We start from the raw sequence: 26,271 nt of genomic DNA, 5'->3' as shown, positions 1-26,271 counted from the left end.
CTTCAGTTCTGGTCAGAATGCTGGTGGACACTGCCTTATAGCTGTCTGAGGGGAGGAGATAACTACACTGAAACTACTCTCAAACTAACACCCTACATGTTTTCAGTCTGTTAGTTAGCTAGGGCTGTTGAATTTGCACTGAGTGTGGGGTCATATTAGCAGAATCATTCAGGGCCATAATGGAGCTTTCACAGTTCTGGACCTGACCTGGCTATCCCTATTGTTTTCTTTGTTTGTTTAGATTTAGTTTTGAGGATGGAGTTGTAAATAGGAGATAGATGGTGTCTGAGGCCTCCATTTCTGTTTAAGGAAGGATTCGCTTTCTTAACAAAAATAGCTTCTTTAACTCCCCTCTCAAACCAATTCTTTTCTCTGGCTAAGATCTGTGCACCAGTCATGTAAGGAATCTCTTGGGTTCTGATTCTCTGTTGTCTTGTGAAACAATATTATGAAACAGTAGGATTTCTGCGCGTTCGAGGGCTCCTCACTGTTGTAGGGTTTAGGATTTGTTCTTCCAGTTAAGAATGAATTTAAATGTAGTGAATGCCAAAAATCTTAGTAAAATAAAAATTTTCGTATTAGAACAAGTCATGAATGAGGCCCACTGCATTTTCATATTACTTAATAAAAATAAATCTGATATTATTTAGACTTACAGGTGTAATTTTAGACAGTAGACAAAATATAAACGTAGTTAATGTCCCTTGTGGATCAATAAAGTTTATCTAAGTCTTCTGGATGACCCAAAATTCATGATTTTTATTGTGTTTACATTTGGATTAGACAAAAAAGGATTACGTGCTAGTGAATTACACCTCCTTGAGAAGCTGTAGATTCTAAACGCAGTGGTAGAATAACTAAAAAATGTAATCAAGTAAATGAAAAAAAATTGTTAGGTCTAAATTTTATAGCAAATTATGTCAAAATCTCACTGCTCTTGTGCACCAAATCTTGTGTCTTGCGTCTCATCCCACCCATATTATTTAATCATTTATTTACTTTCAGTTTCTTTCTTAGATACTTTAACCACTGAGTCAGCCTAATATTATCTTAGTCTCTCCATCTGAGATTTTACCATAATCAAATTCTATCTCGCACATGAACACAACCCATCGAGAGCCTTATCCTTCCTGGGTCAGCCGTGGTTTGCGCTCTGGGTCTGGCCGTGCCTCTGCTGTACCTGAAGATGACGTTCTCCAGGTCAAAGGGGTACTCTATGATCCCCGTGGTGGGCACTCGCACCCTCAGCACATCCTGTTGTGTGGGGACATAGCCTGGAGCAGTCACCCGCTCTAGGTCGTTCAGGTAACTACACACAGGTTTTAGTCAGGGCAAGAATCAACAAAATACAATTAATACGTTCAAAGGAAAACATGGGAGCTGGAGAATTGCTGCACACATAGGACTTCGAATCCTGTGGAGTTAAGATGGTTATTATTATATAGACAAAAACGTGAAAGTCCTATATTCTACAAAATGGATTCTTGAGAGATTTTAGTTATGTTATAATGCTGTTACCTCATCAAAAACATATTTGGAATTCTGTTTTGTTTCAGTCACACGCACATGTTTGAGTAACCCTTTATTATTGGATGTCATGTAGTGGTAGCCTGATTCATCAGCTGGTTTCACTTTATGGAAACCATCTGACCTCGCAGCATTAGGATTTGTTTGTTCGACGGTAGGCTGGTACTTTTTTTATTTAATCAGTCACTACTATTTGGTCGTGATGTATGTAATGCACCAAATCTCGTAGAAAGAAGGGCAATAAAGTCTTTCCACTTGATAAAATTCAGCAAACATTCTCTTTGTTCCAGCTTTAAATTCTCAATCTCAGGAATCGTTGCCAACACAGAATGTATGGCTTTATCTACAATTATCTTGACCGCTTTGTTTACCGTTGTGTTGTACCACAAAAGGGACTTAGACAGGCACTTGAGTTTGACGTCATGGCTTCACAGCTCTTTGCTGATTGGCCAGTGCGCAGTCTACAACTTCCGGGGTTCTTGCAAACCATCTAGTATATTCCGATCCCTGATGTAGTCACTGGAAAAAAATGAAATTGAGCGGAGGCACTAGGCGGTAGTGATAATGGCAATTCCAGGGCTGAAATCATCAAACGGACTCTTGTGAAAGTATATGGAGTTTATAATACAGTGGAGCACTTCCTGTATTACCACATGACATCAGAAAGTGGAACAGTGTTTTTTTTTTGTTTGAGAGAAGAACTAAATATGCAAGGTTTGTGTGTCAACATGTGCGAATGAAACAAAACACAGCTCCAGGTCTGATTTGAATGAGAAAACAACATTATAAACACAGATTAGAATTACATCCCTACTTTTATTTAGCTTTTTAAAATTTATTTTGTAGCTCTGTACTGTAGATGTGACTCCTATATACATTTTATAGTTAATACCGTATGTGAGTGTTTGCTCAAATATGAAATCAAAACTGAAATGTCATATCTATTTGAAGACCTATAGACTAGAGCTACTGTATCAACAAAGAATAAGAGGGTAATACAGCACGTCGTTTCACAAATGAAAAAAATGCAATACATTTTCAAAATCTACTTTGCCTAAAACATAATCAAAACCAGTAGAAAGAAACGTCTGGGTATGCTAAGCTTGACAGTGTTTTAAATCACTGTCTGATAATAAATTTCCAAAATGATAACACAGAATTTGAGATAAAAGTTTTATCATCTAAACGTAAAAATTCCAAATCTCTTTATCCCTGGTTAAAGCCTTAAGAATGTTGAGATCTACAGCCTTATCAGTTACCACACACACACAAACACACACAAGGAGACAGAAGACGTACTATTTAGTGGAGTCGGACAGCTGGTACTCTCTCCTCCGGTCATAGGCCTCCTGGATCCCGGGGTCAGACCACAGGGTTCTGATGGCCGAGATGTGAGGCTCCTCAAAGCTGTTGATCTTCTCTATGTCCACCTCCTTCACCAGCCCAGCATTGGCCTGGAGACAATGCAAAAAAACAAAACAAAAAAAAAAGATTAGTTTTCCTGATACTTGATTTTTACAAGAGTGCCAGTATTTACAGAAAATGGGAAATTTTGAATAGCCTAAATTTAAAATATATATTTTTGAGTGAGTTTAGTAAAGACATTGTTAAGCATTAAACATTTTAGTCCATTTGGAGTTAATTTGGCTTGTAATAAGATGAAATACTACTCTGAAAACAGCCAGGATTATTGTCAATTAATCTCAAAACTACTCAAATTAAAGCTAGGCAATTTGAAGATAAAATGTGCTGTAACAGTTATCTGATCCTTTGACAATATAGTATTTCTTTAGTACATAAATAAAGAAGATGGAGGAGGTTTTGGTTGCTTAGTTTAATCTTTTAAGACAATAAAGATGGTTAAAAGAAGTGCATGTCACTTGCACTTTTGAAGTTTTAAAAAGGTATTACAATAGGAACTGAACCTGAATTGCCAGAGCCTTAACCTGTAGATAGAGGACATGTACAAGTAGGGGTGTGCAAAAATGTAGAAATATCAACATATTGTATTCTTTAATGTGATGATACAGTATCGATATCGTGGGCTGCTGTATCGATATATCACCAAGAGCATTTTTTGGATTATTTTACTAAATTATTTAGTTAAAACGCTACAGTTTTGTTGTTTGTTTAGTGGAAGGAAACTCTTTTATGTGACGCATTTGACATATTCACTGTTTTGATGATTTAAATGTGTATGTTTAATTTTCACTTTACACAAGAAGTGGTTTAATAAAAGACGTTTAGTATCACAGCCATGTTTTGGCCTCGTATTGTTCGTTGATCTTATCAAATCGAAAGTGCACCGTATCGTGATATGTATTGTATCGTGGCCTATGTATCGAGGTATTTATCATATCGGCAACTTCTTAAGCCTGAGTTTATCTCATTCTTAGTTTATGGACAGGTCTCATGTGAAAGCTCAGAACTTCCAGAATTCCCTCCCTGAGCTGCAAAGGCTGCACTGGCACTGACTCATGACTGTGATGAAGGTGCTGGGATTTAGGTAGTGACCATTTGGCTTTTTAGGTTTAAACCAAGTGGATATCAGCCTTGAAACTGGCAACCCAAACAAGAGACTCGTGTGAGGCTCATTCTGCTTCGTGATTGGATAATCGTCTTGGGAACCAAAACACCAAATTATAACATAAACAACTCAGCCATCATGTCCAATGTTTTTGTAAATATATTATGTAATATATCAGAATTAAGGTCGCTATTAGTTAAAGATGTATTTGATTTGAACATGTTTACCTCATATCTGGGGACAGAGATAGTGGAGAGGTTTATGGAGTTCAAAATCTAAACATAATATATAATGTTAAATGTGTATACCAATATATTTTTATACTGAAAACATGTATATTTATTTGGAAATTGAAGCTAAGAAAACTACAAATTCCTCCAGCTGCTAGTTCTTCCCTCAATCTTTATGGAGTTGGCACATTTTTTATTGTTAACACAACTAAATACTCCTGTGTATGGCTTCTGTTTATATAAATACTATATAAAACTAACTAAACTATTTGAACGTTTTATTTGGTCCTGTCTTACCCGGTTCTCCTCAAACTTGAAGGGGATCTTGAGGGTCTCGGTGGCTCGGATCATGGACTGCATGGAGATGAAGATATTCTGGTAGACGAGGCGGATGAAGCCCCTCTTGTCCTCGTCTGAGTATCCCGCTCCATGGATGATCCTCATCTGCTTTATGAAGGTGCTTTTGCCGCTCTCTCCTGTGCCTGTGAAGACAAGAACACAAACAGGTATTTAAAAACACACATTAGATAATCAAAATTGTTCAAAATCATCGGCAATATGGTTAGGGCTGCAAGACTTTAGTCATTTAATCATTTTATTTAGATTATAATGATTTATATGAGAACAAAATCAAACAGAGGAAGTTAGAGAATAAGTGAAAAAGAAAGATTTAGCATTTATTCAAATGTTCAAAGAAATTAAGTAAGTTTTAACATTTATTTATAGAGTGTCTTTCACAGAGCTCCCAAGGTGCTTTACAGATTGAAAATATTCATATTAATAAAAAGACAAAATGCAAAACATACAATACAAAAATACAATACAGTCAGAAAAAAGCACCAATATTTACAAAAATAAATAAATAAAAAATACAGGTCAATTAAAATAGGTCTCTAAAGCCAAGTCTATACAGGTAAGTCTTCAATTACTTTTCAATGACCAGATCTGGCTGATTTTCATGATTCACAAGTTTTATCTTGTCTAGAAGTACATTGGTAGTACTTTTCAGTGCTTAAATAGTCGATTTATGAACTACCCCTGCATGTGTGGTCTTGTGTTTGCAGTTTGGGTCACGTACACAAGAAATACATAAGAGTTTGGAGACTTTTGCCACATCCCCTTTTTAGTCAATCAATCAGTAGGACAGGTCTTAGTCCACTACAGCCCTAAAAATGACATAGGCCTGCTGTTATTACTGTGAAAAATGGCCATGCATAACAATTACTTTACTCTTTTATTATTATTTAAAAAATGTAACATTGTATTAGGCAATTCAATGAGCTGATATTTTGGTATTAAGTCTGAATCTAAAAGTTGCAAATAGAAAAAAAGGAACAGATAATCTTTGTTGTATGATTAATGACTTTGTGCATGGCTCCTGACGAAAGTAAAAAAAATATATAATAAAAAAATGAAAGATAAAGATTACGTTTTAGATGTTTCACAAGCCTCTCAAAGCACTTTAATATTAGTCCATTTATAATATTCACTCCCCAATCGCACTCTTAATACGGTCACTTACCCAGTCACACAATCTTATAACACAAGCAAAACGGTGAAGGGTCAAACCATACAGACCTTCATTCAAGTCTATGTTTTGAATAAATGTTGAAGAACTCATTTACAGGGTTCCCACTCTTTTTCACTGACAAAATTTCAAAATTTTTCCATGACTTTTTCATGACCTAAAGTGAATTATCCATGACTTTACGACACTCTTCATGTGCAGAATTGACCATAATTTTAAGGCTAAATATGAAATGTTAACCCTTTCCACTCACCTTATGGTTTGGGATTATAGTTTTTTAACATTCAAAATACTGTCAGTGCATTTATTGTTGAGGACCCCCTTGAAAACAAGATGGTGACACATCTCAAGCGGCTTATCCTCCAAACAAATAAATTCAAATAATGAGAACTTCACAGAACGCTGTAGTTGCGTGAAAGAGATACTAAAATTACTTGACTTTTACAGGCCTGGAAAACTACATTTTCAATTTCCATGACTTTTCCAGGATTTCCATGACTGTGGGAACCCTGCATTTAAAGGGCCCATATTAGGATATTTTCTGATCAATGTTATACAGTTGTTTCCTCATCACAAACAGACCTGGAGTTGTGTTTTGTTTCATCATTTACACATGTTTAACACAGAAATCCTACAGAGTGTATTTAGGCGTTCTTCCATCAACCAGAAAACACTCTGTTGCACCTTGTGATATCATGTGGTAAAACATGGAGTTTTCTGTTTTTAAACTCCATACACCTGTTAACTTAATGCTTCATGATAGGGATGTAACGATATCCAAATCTCTCGGTATGATATTATCACGATATGCATCTCACGGTACGATATTTACTTGCGATATTTTGCAGAGGCTACTATAATTGTAGAAATGACACTCTTTTGCTTTTAAAATACCTTGACAAGATTTTGGTGTGAATTATTTCTGTCACAATCCCAAAAATTCAAGTAAAAACACATTTCTTCATATTGTTTACACTGAAATGAATCATGGGATATGTAGTTCCCAATGTTTATAAGCCGTTACTACTGTAAAACCATGCGTTTAAACAAAGGAACTTGTAATTTGATATATTGTGATGGCCCATGATATTACTGTGAGACTTGACGATACGATATCACAATATTTCGACTATTGTTTCATCCCTACTTCATGACATCAAAAGGTGGAACAGAGCATTTTGAGCTGTGAGGATGTAGACAAACTAATAATGCAGGTTTACTCAAACATGTGTGAATGAAACAAAATAGAACTCCAGCTCTGTTTTTGAGAAGGTAAGAACATTCTAACTTGACTTAAAGGCCACAAGAGTCAGTTCTGTGTGATATTGGACCTTTAAGTTCCTTTTAATCAGATATCATTGAAAGAGTAGGGCTTCATTCACAAATGACTCAAGGGAGATTGTCTGTATGTGCAGCTACAAACATGGCTGGGTGATTTTGTGAAAACCCCTAATGCAACTGTATCTTGGCTGCTGTTAAGAGAGTATTAAAGTCTGTTCAATTTTAAAGGGCCCATTTTACTATTCACTGATCTATGTTATAATCTGGTTTCCTCATCACAAACGCACTTGGAGCTTTTTTTTTAACATTCACACATGTATTTTCGCACAGAGATGTAGACAGGCTAATAAAAAAAAGTTACTCAAACATGTGTGAATGAAACAAAACACAACTCCAAGTATGTTTTTGACAAGGTAACAACATTTTAACATGGCTTAAAGCTCACAGAAATCCATTTTGTGTAATATAGGGCTTTCAAATTAGTAACACAAATTAGAAAAAATTACATAACAAACTTGCTGTTAAAATGCAGTCCACATACTTAATTGCAATGATGTGTGGCTCAGTCGTTAGAGCTACAGCACATATGCATAGTATCCACCCCGAGTCATGATTTGAATTCTAGTTTTGATGTTTCTCTCGTCATCAAAATGTCACAATATCTTCTAAAAAAATCTGAAAGACTCCATTCTTTTTTGAACATAACCTACAACTCAACTTTGATGAGTTCATTCTTGCAGCGTCAGATTGTAAAACAGATACACACTACGAGTAATCCTAGTGTTGTCATGATATTATGTTAATATATCGATTTTGATACGAAGGAACAGACTCAATACTGATTCTGATACCACAATGATGATTAAAAAGATTTATTTTACCATGTGGCCTTATATCTGTATGCTCCCTTAGTCATGTCAACGAACTGGAGGTAAAAGAAAAATTTACAAGGGAAATGGAAAAGCTTGCAAATTGGCTTCAGAATTCCTGCCTTACCTTAAATATTAAATAAAACAATTTCAATGTTTTTTACCAATCAGGCGTAAATCCCCACAGACTCATGAAATTTTAGTAAATGGACAAAACATCAGGAATGTAGATGAATTTAAATATTTAGGTCTATTAATCGATTCAAAACATAATTTTAAAAATAACATTAAAGAACTTGGAAACACAATGAAGTTCAACTGGATGAATTTTAAACATATTTGAAATTCTTTAACAAATGAGGCTTCATAAACATATTTTATCAATGCAGCAAAATAGATATGTACTGTATTTTTCGGACTATAAGCCACACTTTTTTCATGGTTTGGGAGGCCTTGCGACTTATACTCCGGTGCGACTTATATATTAAAAATTTTCACACTGACAGCCACAAGAGGGCGCTCTAGGCTTGTGTGCCAGTATCTGCTACTTCTGTACCACTGTCACTTGGTGCCCTAGTGCGCATGTCTCCTGCAGAAAAAGCCGTTGTCTTGCTGCAAGTAGAGAAATATTCAGCCAAAAAAGGTAATTGAGAAGCAAGAAAGTTTGGCGTGAGCAACAAACTTGTGAAGGACTGGCGGAAAGTGTGGATGTCTACACAGCTTCACGCAACTGGGAGGGTGCGCCGAAGTCACTGTATGGATGGACAAAGTCTGGACTGGAAAATGGAAGGTCGGAAAGGAAATAATTCTAACTGGAACTGATGCCGAGTCTCACGACAGTTACACAGAAAAGGAAGCGGCGCTCTGTTTACCTCCGGAGGTCATGGAGTTGCTCAGAAGTGACACAGAGGACAAAGAATTCAATGGATTTAGTCATTTGAAGTGAGCTGGAGAGTTTGGTAAACTTGTTCTGTTCTGTTGTTTATGTTATAATTATCTGAAGAATTGTTCATGTGTGACGTTACGAGTCTGTTGTTCTCTGTTCTGTTGTTATTACTAGAATTTTCCTTTCAAGATGAAGAGTCTGTTCTTGGTCTTTGATTTCATAAAATACATTTCCCCTCAAAAAGTGTGACTTAGATATGTTTTTTTCTTCTTCATTACGCATTTTTTGTTTGCTGCGACTTATATTCTGGAGTGACTTATAGTCCGAAAAATACAGTAAATAGTGTATGGATGTGATGACTGAGACTGAATGGGACTAGTTTTACTCAGTGACTGAATATATAATGTATTTTATTTTATTGCATATATGCCATTTATGACATCAACCTGCCCAGGGACTGAAGGTGGAAATGAGCAACTTTGCTATAACTTAGCACAAACATATGATATCTTTGTGTAGTTCAATGTTTTATGTGCATTGTCCCTGATAAATAAACAAATTAACTAAACTGAACTCATCCAGGTAGGTCCCATAGTGGTCCATGGGCATATACTAGTGTATGTGCTCTTATACTTGTTCTGATACAGTTCAAGATCATTCTAAAGTTATTCAGGAAAGGTACATTTCTGTGCTGTGAATGTGACTTTTTAGTATAGATAGCAGCTCAAATGAGTACTATTCTCGATACTGTAGTTTTAGTATCGATATTTAGGTGATTTTCGATATTTCTGTCAACTGTATCTGCTTCTCTCCCTTTCCTCACAATGAACAAAATTCTCATGCACCCCCTCCTCCAAATCCATAGTCTAAAACAACTCAGAATGGGAGTATTTTTATGTAGTTTTGCAGTGTACCACCACCCTTGGGCGTCACAAGGAGATTTTAACCACAATCACAGGAGAAGGAGAAAAAGGAGAAAAAAAAAAAAGGAGGAAAAAAAGAAGAGAAAACCGCGTACACTCATCTCACCACCACCTACATTCAAGGTTTTTGAAGAGCAGCCATGTTTCCGTTACCCTGGCAACCCCTACTCTCTCTCTCTCTCTCTCTCTTTCTCTGTGTGTGCTTTCTGTTTTTATATTTAAAACCAAACGCTCACATCCTACTCTTCTCTCTTGTTTGGTGGAGGTAAATATAGTCTCTCTCTCTCTCTTTCTGGAAGCGCTTGATCAGGTAACACTTAAAGGTGCAATGCGTAACTTTTCTGGAGAAGGGGAAACCACCTGCTCGTCTCCATGGAGATGCTATTGCTTTGCTTGTAACGTTTCACAGTGTGGTATAATGGGAATCAGCTGGAAAGCCCCACTGAATTGTGCCCTTTATGAAAGTTAGTTAATCTATAAACATATAAATAGATTAAAAAAACAAAAACAAAAAAAACTATTTTCTTCATTATTTGCCTCCAAAACCAAAATGGAAAAAAAAAAAAAAAAAAAAAGGATAACAAATTGTTTTTTCATTTTTCGATTTTGTGTTTAAATGAATAATGGAAAAACTGACCGTTTCCCATTTCCGTGACTTAAACTGCGTAGTCGAACTGAGCCAGGACTAAACCAGGACTAAATGTGCCACAACTATTTCAGGATTTTGTCTTACATATTTAAATGAAATACATAGTTCAGACCTTTCTAGCTACTTTTACAAAATTAAAATAACAGAGAGCTACTAGTTTTAGCAGTCACAAGAAATTGAGCAGGTATAAGAGCCAAGGTAAGCCCTACATGAGGTAAAGTTAGATGTCTATCAACATAAACCATTATCCATTTATTGGTGTAGAAAGTTAGGCATCAAAATGATACATGTACAATGGTAAACGGCATTTAATTAATCAAATTTTACTTATTCAGCACAACAAAATAGGTTTTCATATTAAACTTCTGCGAGCAAATGAGGATTCTATTGATATTACATATTGAAAAAATTTGTGCCACTTCGGGAAGATCGGTAAAATGACAAACAAGGCCCGACATTTGGTCCCGCTACATTCACATTTCATTTTATTATGATATAGAATGCTGATTTTCTAACTCAATACATCACATACTAAAGTCCGGCGAGAACGTCCCTCTAACCTGTGTGCTGTCCAAGAGAAGGGGGCGCCCAGAGGGAGGAGGGGGACGTTCAAGCCGAGAGAATGGGACGCTCAAGCTGGGACTTTCAAGCCAGAGGGACGCTCAAGCTCGTATTTGGCATAACACGTTTATCTCCATCGAGGCAAGTAAGTGACAGGTCAGATCTGTGGACAGGCGACTACGCTCATAGTAAAAAAGTTGTTATTTTTGGACAATAGAAACAGGTACAATTGAATTAATGCAAAAAAGATCTAATGCCATACTGTGTAACATTTGTAAATGCAATAATATATCCGTGGAAACAAGTAGGTAGTGGACCCCCATCCCAACCAAAAAAGTAGCCCCTGTACAGATATACTGTATAAGCAGCTCTTGAGGTCAAAATGGGTCAACTGTTAAGTGTCAGGAAGTGCAAAATTAGCATGCTTGCTGTGGTTAGTTTTATCGTTGTGGCAAACTCCACTCTGAAAGTCTCTGAAAGTTTGTGAAAAACGCTTATAAACTCATCATGGTGAATAATTAGAATGTTCGGATTTGCATTAAAGGGGCACTGTGGAGGTCCGTCCCCTGCTTGTTTCTATGGATACGCCTGCCTGGAATGTTCCACAGTGTGACATTAAACAGCTCTACTTTATATTTATTAAATTACAAGCGGTTTTATAGGTCAAAAATATCTAGAAAAACAGCAATTCTGACTGTGACCGGGGTTGCCTCTTCACAGATCTGACCTGTAACTTGGTCTGGTTTGGTCTCCATGAAGACAGAAAGGTTTAATGCCATACTGTGAAACATTCCAGACAAAGCAATAACATCTCCATGGAGACAAGCATTTAACAGAAACAGGAAAAGATACACAATGCACTTTTAACAGAGGAATAACTTTGACTCTCTGGAGACCACTTACAATGCACTCGTTGCGTTTTTTTTCGTTTTTAAGACGGTCAAAATCAGGTACAGAGCTTTTGAGAGCTTGCCAATTCGCAACAGCCCATCAGTACAAATTCCTTAATATAAGATAGGGCTATACTTTCCCGTTTTAGCCATATGGGGGGAGAGGAAAGTCAAGCACGAAAATGTCCAAGTTTGGAATAAAAGACTATAAGACTATGAGGCCTGCAGGCTTGGAGCTTGGATACAGAGGAGAAACAACAACTGCGGATGGTAGCGAAGGCAGGATACTGTAGTACAAAACGAACAGTCACTTTACAGATATGCAAGTCATCTGAAACAGTTTATAATGGCTACGGTCCAGGAAGCCACTGCAAGACGAGCTCATCCCATTTCTGCTCAGTCAAACACATACGTGACCACTAGGACTGTGGAGAGGAGAGATTCAACAGAGAAACTGGTTGCTTTCTAGAGTTGACGTGAACATTTCAGATGGAAGATAGAAGGGAGGGCATAAAGGAGCATTGAGTAACTTTTCTGGTGGAAGATCTTCATGGAGACCAAACCAAATCAAGTTACAGGTCAAATCTGTGGAGAGGCGACCCTGCTCACAGTCAGAATGTCTGTTTTTCTAGGTCATTTTGAGCTTTAAAACCACCTGTAATAGAATAAATGTAATGTAGAGCTGTTCAATGTCATACTGTGAAAGGAATCAGCTGGAAAATCCCGCTGGCTGGAAAGTCCCCCTGAACTGTACTCTTTATTTTACTCTTTTGTTTGTGATTATATATATTCTACACACACAAGTTACAATATATCTCAACACATTTGTTCATACATATAAAAACACACATGCAAACATTATGTGGTCTCAACTGTGCCGCAACTATTTCAGGGTTTTATGTTACATATTTCAATGAAAGACATAGTTAAGACCTTCCTTAAAAGTGATTGTGAATGATTTTTGAACAAATTCTGTAGCTTTCCAAGTTTCTTGTGTTGCACTGCTTACAAATTATGTTCATGGCAGTTAAGGAAATAATTAATATTTCTTCCCAAATCAACAGTTTCTATAGGACACGGGGAACAAGAAAAAATATGTTAAAAATGATTTCATAGTAAACGTCTGCGAGCAAATGAGGATTGTATTGCTATTACATACTGAAAAAATGTGTGCTGCTTCGGGAAAATTACGCAAACAAGGCCCGACATTTGGTCTCGTGACATTCACATTTAATTTTATTATGATGTAGAATACTGATTTTCTAAGTCAATATATCACAGTGCATGACGCGGCCGACTAAAGGCCGGCAAGAACATCCCTCCTCTCCCGAGTTCACCAGTTACCCACGTGTTGCCTGGAGAGAGGAGGGGGACGTTCAAGCCAAGAGAATGGGATGCTTGAGCTGGGACTTTCGAGCCGGTATTTACTGTGGAACATTCCAAGCAGAGCAGTAACATAGAGACAAGCAGATGGCAGATCTTCCACCAAAAAAGTTCACCTTTTTTTTGCAAAAAGTATCAATATATTATGACACTAAATTTGATGATACTGTGATATTGTTATCATGGGGTGCTACATATAGATGTATCGCCATGGGTATTTTTTGGTATCTTTTTTGTGACCGCACTACAATTTTGGTGCTTCTTTAGTGGAAGGAAACTTGTTTATGTAATACACTTGACAAATTCACTGTTTTGATGATTAAAATAGATGTGTTTCATATTAACTTTGCACAAGTAGTGGATTAACAAAGAAAACAGTTGCTGAAATGTATTTGGTTCTTAAAAAACAGCGATATATCACAGAATATCATGTGAAATATATCGATTATCGCATGTATTGTCATAATGTGATAATATCGTGAGGGACTCTGTGATTCCCAGGCCTAGTTTAAACCTTTACAATCATCTTCTAAAATGCATGGGATTCATTTAGTTGTAGTAGTTAATGTTAAAGGAGCTGTTCTGTACATGATTTTTGTATAAAATAAAATAAAATTAGTTTTGCTACATACAGATGTATTGTAAAAGGGGTCAGAATAAGAGATCTATGTGTGTTGTCAGCATGCTTGTTGCATTTACGTGATGGCAAAACATAGAATAAATTTTGATCACTGCGAACTGTTTAAAATGAACCAGCTATTTTTCATGTTTTTAATTCTGGAAAATCAAGTAGTGTTTTCAAAGGGCCCATATTTTGAAATTCTCTGATCTATGTTATAATTTAATAGTTTCCTCATCACAAACAGACCTGGAGTTGTGTTTTTCATTCACACGTTTAGTTCTTCTCTCAAACAGAACACCACTGTGCTTTTAGATTCCACACACCTTCACTAAAATCATCTGGATAATTTCAGCCCTGGAATTGCAAATCTCTACTGAACTAAATGTAAAAGGTACAACTTGAAAACATGACATCACAAAGTGGAAAGGGAGTATTTTGAGCTTTGGAGATGTAGACAGACTAATAATAAAGGATTACTTAAAAGTGTGAGTGAAACAAAACACAACTCTAGGTCTGTTTTTGATGAGGGAACAACATTATAACACGGCTTAAAGCTCACAAGAGTCAATTCTGCATAATATCCTTCACTGACTTCCAACCATCTCAAACGCTTTATCAATCCTCCCTAGACTCCCCCCTGCCCCCCCTCACAATCTGCCCGCCCCCAGGCTCCGAACAGGCCCCGCCCTCATCATCCTTCCCTGTCAGGATTTTTGGGGGGTATTCACATAACTGCGGTCCGTCCACTGTTTTTGGTAATGACCTAGAAAAAGGAGGGCACCTTTTAATAGCGCGCACACTTCTTGGTTTGATAATGTTTTGTGCTCTGTGGAGTGAGGAGAGAAAGAGGAAGAGAAGGGGAGAGAGCTTATTTCAGATCAAGTGTACTACAGGGAGCGCAGGGAGAGTTTAGTGCGGCAAATGCCATATCTGGAGACGGCCTGGACGGGAGCTAGAGACAATAAATTATGTTATAATTCATATTCGGACATGAGGATGAATCAGTTACATCATAAGGATTATAAAACAACAGAATGTTTTTAAAGAAATATGTTTTTTGAGTATTTAGTAGGGGTGTAACGATACAATATCATCACGGTATGATATTTATTGTGATATTTTGTGGAGGCGAACAACTGTTAATATTCTACTTTTTCCTCTTAAAATGCCTTGACAAGACTTAATCCAAAGAATTTAGACTTAAAAGTGCTTAGAACTGTTATTTCTTCTTGTAGTCTGCACTGAAATGGAGCAAAGGATCATGGTCTATGCAGTTCTCTGCCTTTTTTTTAGCTATTGCTGCACCATAACTCTTAATTTAAGCAAAGAGACTTGGTCAACGATATTATTGTGAGAACTTTGATAATACGATATCACAATATTTCGGTATTTAGCATTAAAGGGCCCAGTTTTCTGTTGGAAAGAAGAACTAAAATACGCAGGATTTATGTGCTAAATATGTTTAAATGAAACAAAACACAACTCCAGGCATGTTAATGATGAGGAAACAACATTATAACAGAAAAGTAGATCCGAAAATAGCATCATAGGCCACTCTGTTCCAAATTGTGTGGTAACAGGAGCTCTATACATCTTCACTAGAATAATTTGGATAATTAAATTAAAGTTTTGCTTAATATAGAATCTTTTAACTATAACATATTACTGTTTACATTTTCTGCATATGTAAATAGTAACAATCTAAAACAATGTAATAGAAAATGGTAGGTGTATGAGCTGGAGTCTACAGGATTACTCAAACGTGCATGAACCAATCAAAATACAACTTGTTATATACACTGTTATAATATGGTTAAAATTGAAAACAGTTGACCTTTTTAGTCATTTAATTTCCAGCTACATCTTCCTTAGCAAAAAATATCATGAATAAAATCTTTAAGTATTAGATTAGGTTGTCACAAAAATCCATACAAACTCAGTATCAAAAATATATACTAATTTGAGTAGTTATAGATACAATAAAATGGCCTTGACTTGAAATCTGGAAAGACCTGCCTTTAAATATGAATATGTTTCTATTGGGTGTACTAACAACAAAGCAAAGGATCATGGTCAATGTAGTTCTACAACAATACAGCTGCAGAATCATAAATCAATGCATTTCAAGTGTGGAGCTTTGGATTTCATAATATATTGTAAACGCTTCTATAATATCACCAAAATGTTCAATGCCCAAATTTGGCAATGTCAAACTATAGTGTGTATTGTACAAGGTGCTGTGCACTTTTGTCTTAAAGGTGCACTGTGCAACTTTTCTTGTGGATAGTCCGTCAAATGCTTTTCTCCATGGAGACGTTGTCGCTTTGTCTGGAAAGTCCCAGTACGACATTAAACATATCCATCTTGCATTTACTCAATAACATGTTTTTTTTTTTCTCTATTGACCTTAAAAACTTGCATTGTTACTGTGAGTGGGCTCGCCTCTCCACAGATCTGACAAGTAAATTCCATTCCGTATTTGTATAACACATTTAGCACACAAACACAAAGTTTCCAAAGTGCTGCACAGATTAGACACAACATAAATTAACACATTAAATAAAATAAAGCATAGAATAAAAATTGGCCTTATGGTGTCGCCTCCTGTCTCCATAGAGAAAAATAAGAGTAATGCCATACTGTGGGACATTCTAGGCAACATCTCCTTGAAGAGAAGCTGGCGATGGACCATCTACAAGAAACGTTACACCATTTATCTTTAATAACGTGAAAAAGAGTTTGCAGAGGTTCAAAGCTATTCACCATAATGAGTCTATAAGCACTTTCAGCCAACAACAACTAGCATGCTGACACACACTTCTTGATCAGACAAGAAAACAGTTTATAATTCAGTTCAGACACGACACAGCAGATTTGTTTGGACCTGAAGAGCTGCTTATACAATATATCCTTACTGGAAAACAAAGAACTGGACGCAGGGCTTTTTAGTCAAGTTACAAACGCAGAGTCGACAATTCCTCTCAGGCGTATTCCACTATTCAAGATGTCCAATGCGTTTTGCTGTTGTGTTTTACTATGACAGATTTCCGAGGCAGGAAAACTAGCAGCTTTATCTGTATCGACTGGAGCTACAGTGTGTGGGTGTCCAGGCTGCACAAGAACAGAAAGCCATAGGAATACAAATAGCAATATGTCATTTCTCTGTTTGGGAAGGGGAAGTTTTGAATGTGAAAAATATCTAATTGCAGTTTTCTTTGACGTGCATTGCAATCTGAAATCAGAACAGTTTGGTTAGAGGGTAAGAAGAAATGTTTTGTTGTTTGTGGGGGACATTACCATACTCCAAAAACAGCAGTCTTTACGGTTTGCTTATTGTGTCGATTCAATTTGCACAATCTCAAAATTCTCACAATTTTATAGTGGACATTTTTAATATACCAAATTGTAAGCTCCTGTGTAAGGCTGGGTATCATTAAGAAGTTGCAGATACGATACATACCTCGATACATAGGCCACGATACATATCTCGATAGAGTGAGTTTTCGATTTGATACGATACATTTCATATCGATACCAATGCGTTTCAATAAAAAATAAAGGCTAAATCATGTCAATCAATTCTTTGTTAAACCACTTCTTGTGCAAAGTTCATATGAAACACAAACATTTTAATCATCCAAATAGTGAAAATGTGAAACGTGTCACATAAAAGAGTTTCCTTCCTCTGAACAAGCAACAATACTGCAGCTCTGTAACAAAATAATTTAGTAAAATATACCAAAAAATACTCTTGGTGTTATATCGATACAACAGCCCACAATATTGATACTGTATTATCAGATTAAACAATACGATATATTGATATTTCAATATTTTTGCACACACCTACTCCTGTGTCTATTACATGTACTGTAGCAACAACAAATACAGCAGGGAGTGTACTACATAGACCATAATCCTTTGCTTCATGTAAGGGAATTCAAAAGGAAAGAATAAACTGTATGTTATGCTCATAGAGGAGTAAGGGAATATGACGTCACCCGTAGCGTTCAGCCTCAGTCAAATGAAGCTCAGTGAGACGAGCAGAGTTCCAATTTAGGAATAGGAATTGATTCATGGACAAAATAGCGAAGTAAAAACACCAGGATCACATAGAGTAGGTTAACACGAGCATTTTAAGACCAAAATGACAAGGCTCACTGCAGCAGATACAGAAAAAGCGAATTGGAGCCGAAGTTAACGGTGCTCATGTTCTTTTTGGAAAGCGGCGGCAAGTAGTTTAGCTATGTGACTGTCCATTTAATGTACAGACTATGGTTCTGCTCCTCTACATGATTACGGTGAAATTGTCAAATTGTGATTTAATAATCCTCTATTGATGCTCAGATACGTTTTATCTCTACTGGCCAGCCTCTGCCATGCTCTGAGTGAGTGACAGTTGGATTTAACCAATCAGTGATGCGAAAACTAAACTTTAGTTACCTATTAAGAAAAGATTCAGCATGTAAACTGCAAGATTAACAACAAAATCTCCTGTCTTATTCAGCCTAAAAACTGCTAACCCTGTAGTTTAGATCTAGACATGTTCTGAAATTCAATTCTTGTATTACCGTAATTTCCAGACTATAAACCACTACCATGACGTGGCTAATATATGGACGGATTCTTTGTTTGGCACATTGTTCTTTCATATATATGGTGTATGGTTTGGCAAAACGTTCTTGAAGATGTGGACACCTGTACAATTTTGAAATTTAGATAAAATTTTGTTGATGTGGCTTATATTTGGGTGCGCTCTATAGTCCAGTAATGACAGTAGTTTGTTTGTGAATATTTCAGTAATTTTGTCAATTGTACTGGTTTACAATATTAACTTGGAACAGAATCCTATTTTTGAAAACATAAATCACAAATGTAATAGCAATACTTCAAAGAAATGTAAAAAAAAAATTGCAATTCGATATTTTCTCTAATCGAGCAGACCCTAAGGTAAGGACATAATGAGTAAGGTAATGTCCAGGAGTTGGTGACGAAAGCAGTGTTACCTGTGTCCCTGAACTGTCTGGGGAGCAGTATATGGGACAGCAGCACTCGCCTCAGTCACCCAGGCTCCAGAGCACCACACATGGCCCCATTTCAGAGCCTCAAAAGTGCTGCACCAACCCGCCACATCTGCAACCACACTGTACTGTATCTTAGATTATAGCGCTTATAAATACATATCCTGTATTTATTCAATTGCAGGTGTTTTTATTTCTCAAAACTACCGCAAAAACATACATTATAGCTGTGAGCAGGCCCATTTCTCCATAGATCTGACTTGTAACTTGGCCTGGTGATGTAGCCTGCTTGTCTCCAAGGAGATTAGAACAATCCAGAAAAAAAAACAACAACAACAACTCTACTGGGAAAGTTGCAAAATGCACCATTAAGTTAGTACAATTCTGAAAGGGGTCAATTAAAGGCCCTGTATTTTTTTTTGTCTTTGAGCTACATTTGTCATGCTCCTTTATAAGATATATTGCATAAGCAGGTCTTGAGGTCAAAATAAGTCTGCTGTGTACTGTCTGCATCTAATTATGTTTAAGTTTCATTGTCTGAAAATCAGGAAGTGCACGGTTAGGAAGATAGTTGTTAGCAAATACTGCTCTGATCTCTGACTTTGGACCACTGCAAACTGTTTAAAATGTATAGTTTAGTTTAGGAAATTAATATCTGAAAGCCACTTTTTTTTTTTTTTTAGAAAAAGACTAAATAAAATCAAATAGAAAATAGTATTATGGTATCAGGAAAACTAACTCAAAACCCCATATTATCTCCTTACATGCAGGTTGGTGCTTTAAAGACTTTTTTTTTAAATACTTCTATGGGATATTAACTGCTAACATAACATATTTAGATCCCCATGTTACCTTTTATTGTTGTAAAAATGCAATTTCCACAGTTTTATATGTTTATATTTATGGAGAATTGTCATGTGGGAGCGTGGGTGACATAGAAATGTGGGCCAATAGTGCCCGGGAGAGATCGCTAAATTACTCAAAAAAGCATGGATGACGGCTAAAACCTCTTCGGGTGTGTTTTTGACGAGGGAACAATGTTACAACATGGCAGAAAGGTAAAAAATAAATAAAATAAATGTAAAAATCTTGCATAATATCCCCTCTTTAAGCTGACAAGATGGAGAACTCCGAGACTTCATCTGTACCGTGAAGCGTTCAAAGCAGAGACAGGCATCATTCTTAATAAACATGATACGATGACTAAATGAACGCACTCTGACCAGTAATCATAACACTATAATTTAACATATTGACATCCCTGTATATGCACCTGATGCTCCAAACAAGAGGCGCTCGAGTCTTTACTGGCACTCCTGCACACTGAGTCTGCCTCTCTCTCTCAGGCCTGTGCGGAGGAGACCAGCTACATCCTTATTGCCATATATGATCAAAATAAGACAGCCTGGCAAAAGAAGGCAGGTCAGCAATAAACTCATCTAATCCTGCTTCAGAGCTACTGTGTTAGCATGAAGCGTCTACCAGCGGATATTCAGCTGAGGAGGAGAAACAATATTAGTGCTCTTTTAGCATTTGTCAATCAGTCTGTGAGATGATAGGTCTGGCAGCTCTCTAATGCATCAATACTGAAATGTGATTCGATTTGTGGTGAATGTGAATTTTCAGCTCGCCCACCGTGCACAGCTCAAAAAGCATTTCAAAACATGAACAAGGTTAACAGGTTCTACATAAGACGCCATGTGAAGGACATCATATACCCTAAATACTTATAGCCTTAGCAGCTGGTGAATTACAACTATTATAATTGCGATTACACTCTACAATTAACAGAAAACACTTCTGAATGAAGGAGCTGGTCAATGGGTCATATATAAAGTGAGATGTGTTGTCAGAATAAGAGTGCAGTGGTGTAGCGTGCACACTGCTGACATGAGCCTCACACAGCTCTGTTAATCATCTGCAGCACAGGGCACAGTGCACACTGGAGCTGTGCATGACTAAGAGTAGGCCTCTACTTCCGGGAGGTGATGTCATCACTTTGATCAATAGAACATGGGAAAAGTACATTTGTGGAGCTTCTGCTAAGGAGTGGTTTTACAATAATATGGACCAACACAAGCACAGCTCTGTCAGCAGTCACAGGCACCGGTCTGAGCTACAGAACCAAGGTGAAGATAGATCACTACAGGACAGAACCTGCTTCTCTTAGAGAGAAAGAGCTGATGGATACTATCTTATCAGCAAACGCTTACTATGACAAAGGTCTCAAGTTGTATGTTCAAAACTATACCTCATGTTAAGAGCCAGTTTCATCTATTCCAGCGAGAAAATCCTGACCAGAATCCCAGGTTCAAAATGTTGATAAGACTCCTGAATCTGATCCAGTAATATCAAACAGGGATGTGCAAAAATATCGACATATTGCTATGAGTATTTAGTGTTTTTGTATATTTTATCAAATGATTTTGTGACAGTGCCACAATTTTGTTGCTTGTTTAGAGGAAGGAAACTTGTTTATCCAACACATATGACATATCACAGCCATGATAAGCTCTGAAGTACAATGACCAATGCAACAGTTTGATGTGTTTTTCTTGCACTAAACAAAATGCACATTGTTCAGCTTCAATGATCATTAAGTAAGGGGACAAAAACCTTCATGTCTTACTGAACCGCACTGAATCGATTTGGAATACATCGTATTGAACTGTATTGACTCAAAAGTGCACTGTATTCAGATTGTGGCCTATATATCTAGGTATCATATTAGCAACTTCTTAATGATACCGAGTCCTCCTAGGTCATCAAAGGCATCAGTAAAACACAAAGAGCAGGTGCCCCTGTCACCCACAGCACACATTTGTCACAGTAAATTTAAAAGAAGACCATTATGTTTGTGACCAGCACTGCAAAGTCTATCTGAAGAAGAGGCCCCACTACAGACATGTGAATAAATGTAGCTTCTGTTTGAGAACATGGACTTTCACATGTGCCACTCCATCAGAGTGTGTGAACCCTGGGCACAGAGGCCAGACTGAGCTGTGTTTTGACCAAGTAGAGGCAAAGCAGTGGTGTGTGCAGAGGAAATGGTCTGCCTGGGTCTGCATGGCCTGATATGGCCTCTGACAGACAGGGCTCTAGGGCTCCACACAAGACCGCTACATCTGTACTCCGGCCTACTTTACTTTCACTCTGTGACCCTGCAGGTTACACGAGAGACAGGACCATCACTCACACCTCAGTACTGAGCAACACCTGTCAAAATAATTAATACACATCATATTCTCAATGACTATATAAAAAAAAATGAACTAGGCTGTTGAACTTCTGTAAACCAGCAAATTTCAGATTATCATACGACATAAATGCAACATGTGGACCTTGAATGTTACACTATCAAAAGTCTGGACACACATTCTAATACATTTTTTTCTTACTACTTTCTACATTTTAGATACACACAGAAGACGTCAAATATACGAAGCAAGATATATGGAATTATTTAGCAAAGAAAAAAGTTAAAATGACTCTACTAAATATTTTTCAACAAAGCAAAGTGTGGCTACTTTGAACATTTGGTATTCATTGTACTTCATAATTCCTATATCATACTTAATATATTTTATGTCTTTTATATGCATATCAAATGTAAAAAGTAGTAAAAAAAAAAGGAAGAATGAGAGTGCGTCCAAACTTTTGACTGGTTATACTGTAGCTGCTAAAATCCAATTCCTTCAGATCTTGTACTTGATTGTGAAAGTTTACACAGAAAAGCGAACACTTATTTGAGAGTAAATACTGGTCTCACATATCGATGTTTGCTAACTGACTATCATGACACTGCTACAAAAATCAACAAGTAGTGTCCACTGCATTATTCATCGTAGTATATCTGTAGTAGTGCTGACCAAGTCTTCCACTGGGTCCATACTTTATCAGCTGTAGAGAGATGACAGAACCTGATCCTGTGCCAACTGCAAGAATGACATCACTGTTGTTTTGCTGAAGTACATACGTTTTTTTCCAACAAATCCACTCGTAAATACTAAACAATGAATTATGTGTGAATATCGATGCTACACCTTGATGCATATAAGCACCAAGTTACACGGGACATTCATTACAATAACTAATCTGTCTTATTTAGTCTTTTAATACATTTCTTGTCATTTACGGTGAGAGACTTTTCTTTCTACTTTGTAATGGCACAGTGGTTTGAATAATTACACACCAACCAGAAGATCATCGTTTCAAATCTCAAGTGAAGACCTGTCACGTTCAATATAAAAACTGGACAATATTTTCTGGGCCTCAGTATTTATCGAGTGGACAATTTTTCAGATTTTTGCATTTTTTTTAATGTAATGAGGTAATATATGAGCTCTAGAGGGTAAAATAAATAGCTTCTACCAAACCTAATCTGTCCTGTTTAGACTTGTAATACATATTTTGAGAGAGTTTTCCTTTTACTTTACTTGTACAGTCACGAGATGGGTTTGCAGTGGTGTAGTGGGTTGAATGGTTACCCACCAAGCAGGAAATCATTGGTTCAAATCTTTCTCAAGTGAAATTAAATGTTACGTCCCTGGGTCAGACATTATCCATATTGCAGACTCTAGGGACAGTACAATATACGGCTAAAATCAACAGCTTGGGCATGTCGCATAAATGTGAGAATTTTTGAGTATATTTTACTAAATCATTTTGTGACAGCTGCTTTTTTTTTTTTTTTTTTTTTTAGAGAAAAATGTGTTCATGCAATACACTTGACATATTCTTTTGATCATTAAAAATCTACGTATTCCTCATCGTGTTTGTGCAGGAAGTGGTTTAACAAAGAATTACTGTGGTTAAAATGTGTTCGGTTCATTAAAAATAGTGACGTATAAGGTATCAAATATTGCAAAATCAGGAAATTATCAGATTCTTAACCATGTTTTGCATTTCGTATCATGAAGAGCCGTTATTCCCAGCTCTAAAAAGCATTATGAAAAATGATATTAGCCAGTGGTGGAAGGAGCAGAAGTGAAAGTATTAAAGCACCAGTTTAAAAAGGTACATGTAGAGTGTAGAGTAAAAAGTAAAAGTACTGTGTCTAATGAGGCTTCACATGTATTGATTTTGATATTTTGGAGATTTGTGCTAAAATTTACTTTAAGAGTAAAATGTAAAAGTGTCTCAAATACATCTGTCTTTGATTTTAAACAAATTAATTGATAGTTTTTTCTTGTTGTTTTACATTTTTGTTTGCTCAAACTATAAACTTGACAAAAGCTTTTTCAGCACATCTCTATGCAATAATAAAAATACGTTTACATTTCAATTCTGTTAAAATTAAAATAAATGTAGTGGAGTAGAAAGAACAGATACCTGCTCACAAATGTAGTGAAGTAAAATTAAAAGGTATCCACTATAAAATTCCACTTTACTACTTGTACTCCGTTACGTTCCACTACTACATCTTATTGCAGTAACTTGTTGAACACTTGTCATTTGGCCTTTCCTTAACGTATCAAAATCCTCATCCTAACTCTACATATTCAAAACGAGCCAATAAACAAATAAAAATCATACAACATATCAGCTCATACTAATAAAACAATAAACGAGTTCTACAAGAGGACACATCACCCTTTGCTATCTACCTATGAAATGGCCTCATTCTCCAAGTTGAGGTATCCACTGGGGGAATAAAAAAAAGACACACATGTCAAATACTCCGGGCTGTTTTTGGAAAGCAGGAAATGGGAGCAAGAGCCTTTTACAGCGCAAACCCTCCCTAACCTAGATTGAACTAATTGTCCTGCAGATTGACAGCAACGTGGAACCTTTGATTAACATATCCATTGTCTGTACACGTTAATACCAAGCACATTTCAGACGGATTTCGGCAGAACAAAACGCACAACTTGCCCAAGAGCATCACATTCCACCTACCCAAACGCAATACATCCATTAAATAATTAGCGAATGGTCTCAATGGAGGTTAGGCCTACTTCTAACATTACACTATTGTTATGTAATAAGCAGATAATAACATTAAAACCGCGCGTCAGACAATGTACTCAACAAAATTATCCATTGGTTAAGATGTCTAGTCAATAATGATTAGAACTGGCCTTAGATTAGCATGTGGTAGCCTGAAAAAGCCGAACCAAGCTACAGACAGATGCCCAAAAGGGGAAGTCCACGCGAAATTACAATGTGCACGAATACATAGCTGCATATTTCGTTATAAAAATCGTTTTGCTATGAATTGGCGATCGCGCACATCTCGCACGGCCGTTCCCAAACCACGCGTAAAGCTAGCGACAGTAGCTTATTGGCTAGCTCTGCAAAAGGCCGAAGGAGGGATGATGGTGGTCCTAAAAAAGACAAAACGCCAGGAATCAAAAAGGCGAGGGCATTTAACGACGCACACGTACCCAACAGCAGTAATTTGAGCTCTCGCCTGGAATCTCGCTTGTCTCGCCGGAGCTGTTTGTCAATTTCGGCATTGATTCGTTTGGACTCCTTCGCCTCCTCGCTCAGGCAGCACGCCATCATGGACTCCAGAGTCATCCTCCGCTCCGCTCGCTCAGCCCGGTGTTACACGGGACCCCCCAGAAAACGAACGAACGAACCACAGTCTTCTTCGGGCCGTGCGCTCGCTTCCCCCCCGGTCCTCGCCTTCAGTCTGAACGAGCGAGATAGCGGCGCGTCGGGCGGAGCGGGCGCATCTGTGGGGAAGGGAAGGGGAGACTAGACGGGGGCCTGGTTGTCAAGCTGCCCCCCTCCCATCCCAGCCGAGAACAACTGCGACTCGACCGGCTGTTCTCGGCAAATCACGGGAGACTCGGGCGTGGGGGAGGGGAGGGAGGGACGGGGAGGGCAAGGAGAGGGGTGTCAGCCACTGTGCGCCACGCTCGGCCCCCTTTTTGGAGCGATCTTATGCGTAATGCAATGCAACATTATTGTCAGTGGCAAATGACTCACTTTAGATACATTTTATTTATCTCGAAACAACTCAGCCGAGGTTACAGAGTGCATTTTGGCTCCAGTATAGACCTGTAGATTCCCAAAGTAATTATTATGGATGAATTAGAAAATTGAATACCAATGCATTTAATATTCTGTATCATTCACTTCACTAGGGTATTTAAAACAAATAGGCAATTAATGTTTAGTGGTGATAATTGACTTTTTCCCATTCAAAAGATAGTTAATTGCCATGGCGACGTTACTAGATTCTCATCATTCAGAAAGCTATGGATAGAAAGGGTATTTATGGACTTTGTTTAAAAAAAACAAAAACAAGACTAACAAAAAAAGCTTTTTCCAACATGTGGAAAGAGTTCAACATTGTGAAGACACATTTTATTTATCTCGACACAACTCAGCCGAGGTGACAGAGTGCATTTTGGCCCCAGCAGA

General features: G+C 37.3%; 1 protein-coding gene across 2 annotated transcripts in view; it reads right to left on the bottom strand.

The window, feature by feature from the left end:
• Positions 1 to 25,670, bottom strand: part of LOC110155670 (guanine nucleotide-binding protein subunit alpha-11-like) — a 33,322-nt gene extending 7,652 nt beyond the window's left edge. Inside the window, exons 1-4 of one of the 2 annotated variants that reach the window (XM_055156059.1) lie at positions 25,284 to 25,670; positions 4,582 to 4,766; positions 2,827 to 2,981; positions 1,181 to 1,309 (exon numbers count right to left, since the gene is read on the bottom strand). In XM_055156059.1, coding sequence (XP_055012034.1) covers positions 1,181 to 1,309; positions 2,827 to 2,981; positions 4,582 to 4,766; positions 25,284 to 25,419 — 605 coding nt within the window. In that variant the 5' untranslated portion in view covers positions 25,420 to 25,670. The remainder of the gene's footprint in view (positions 1 to 1,180; positions 1,310 to 2,826; positions 2,982 to 4,581; positions 4,767 to 25,283) is intronic. The other variant, XM_020919822.2, reaches the window with a different exon arrangement.
• Between the last annotated feature and the right edge of the window lie 601 nt (positions 25,671 to 26,271).

Source organism: Boleophthalmus pectinirostris, unplaced genomic scaffold (genome assembly GCF_026225935.1).
Source record: "Boleophthalmus pectinirostris isolate CB_2022bp ecotype Guang Dong unplaced genomic scaffold, ASM2622593v1 HiC_scaffold_10, whole genome shotgun sequence".
NCBI classification, from domain to species: Eukaryota; Metazoa; Chordata; class Actinopteri; order Gobiiformes; family Gobiidae; genus Boleophthalmus; species Boleophthalmus pectinirostris.
Note: the sequence above shows the minus strand (reverse complement) of the source record. Positions and strands in the feature narration are given on the sequence as shown.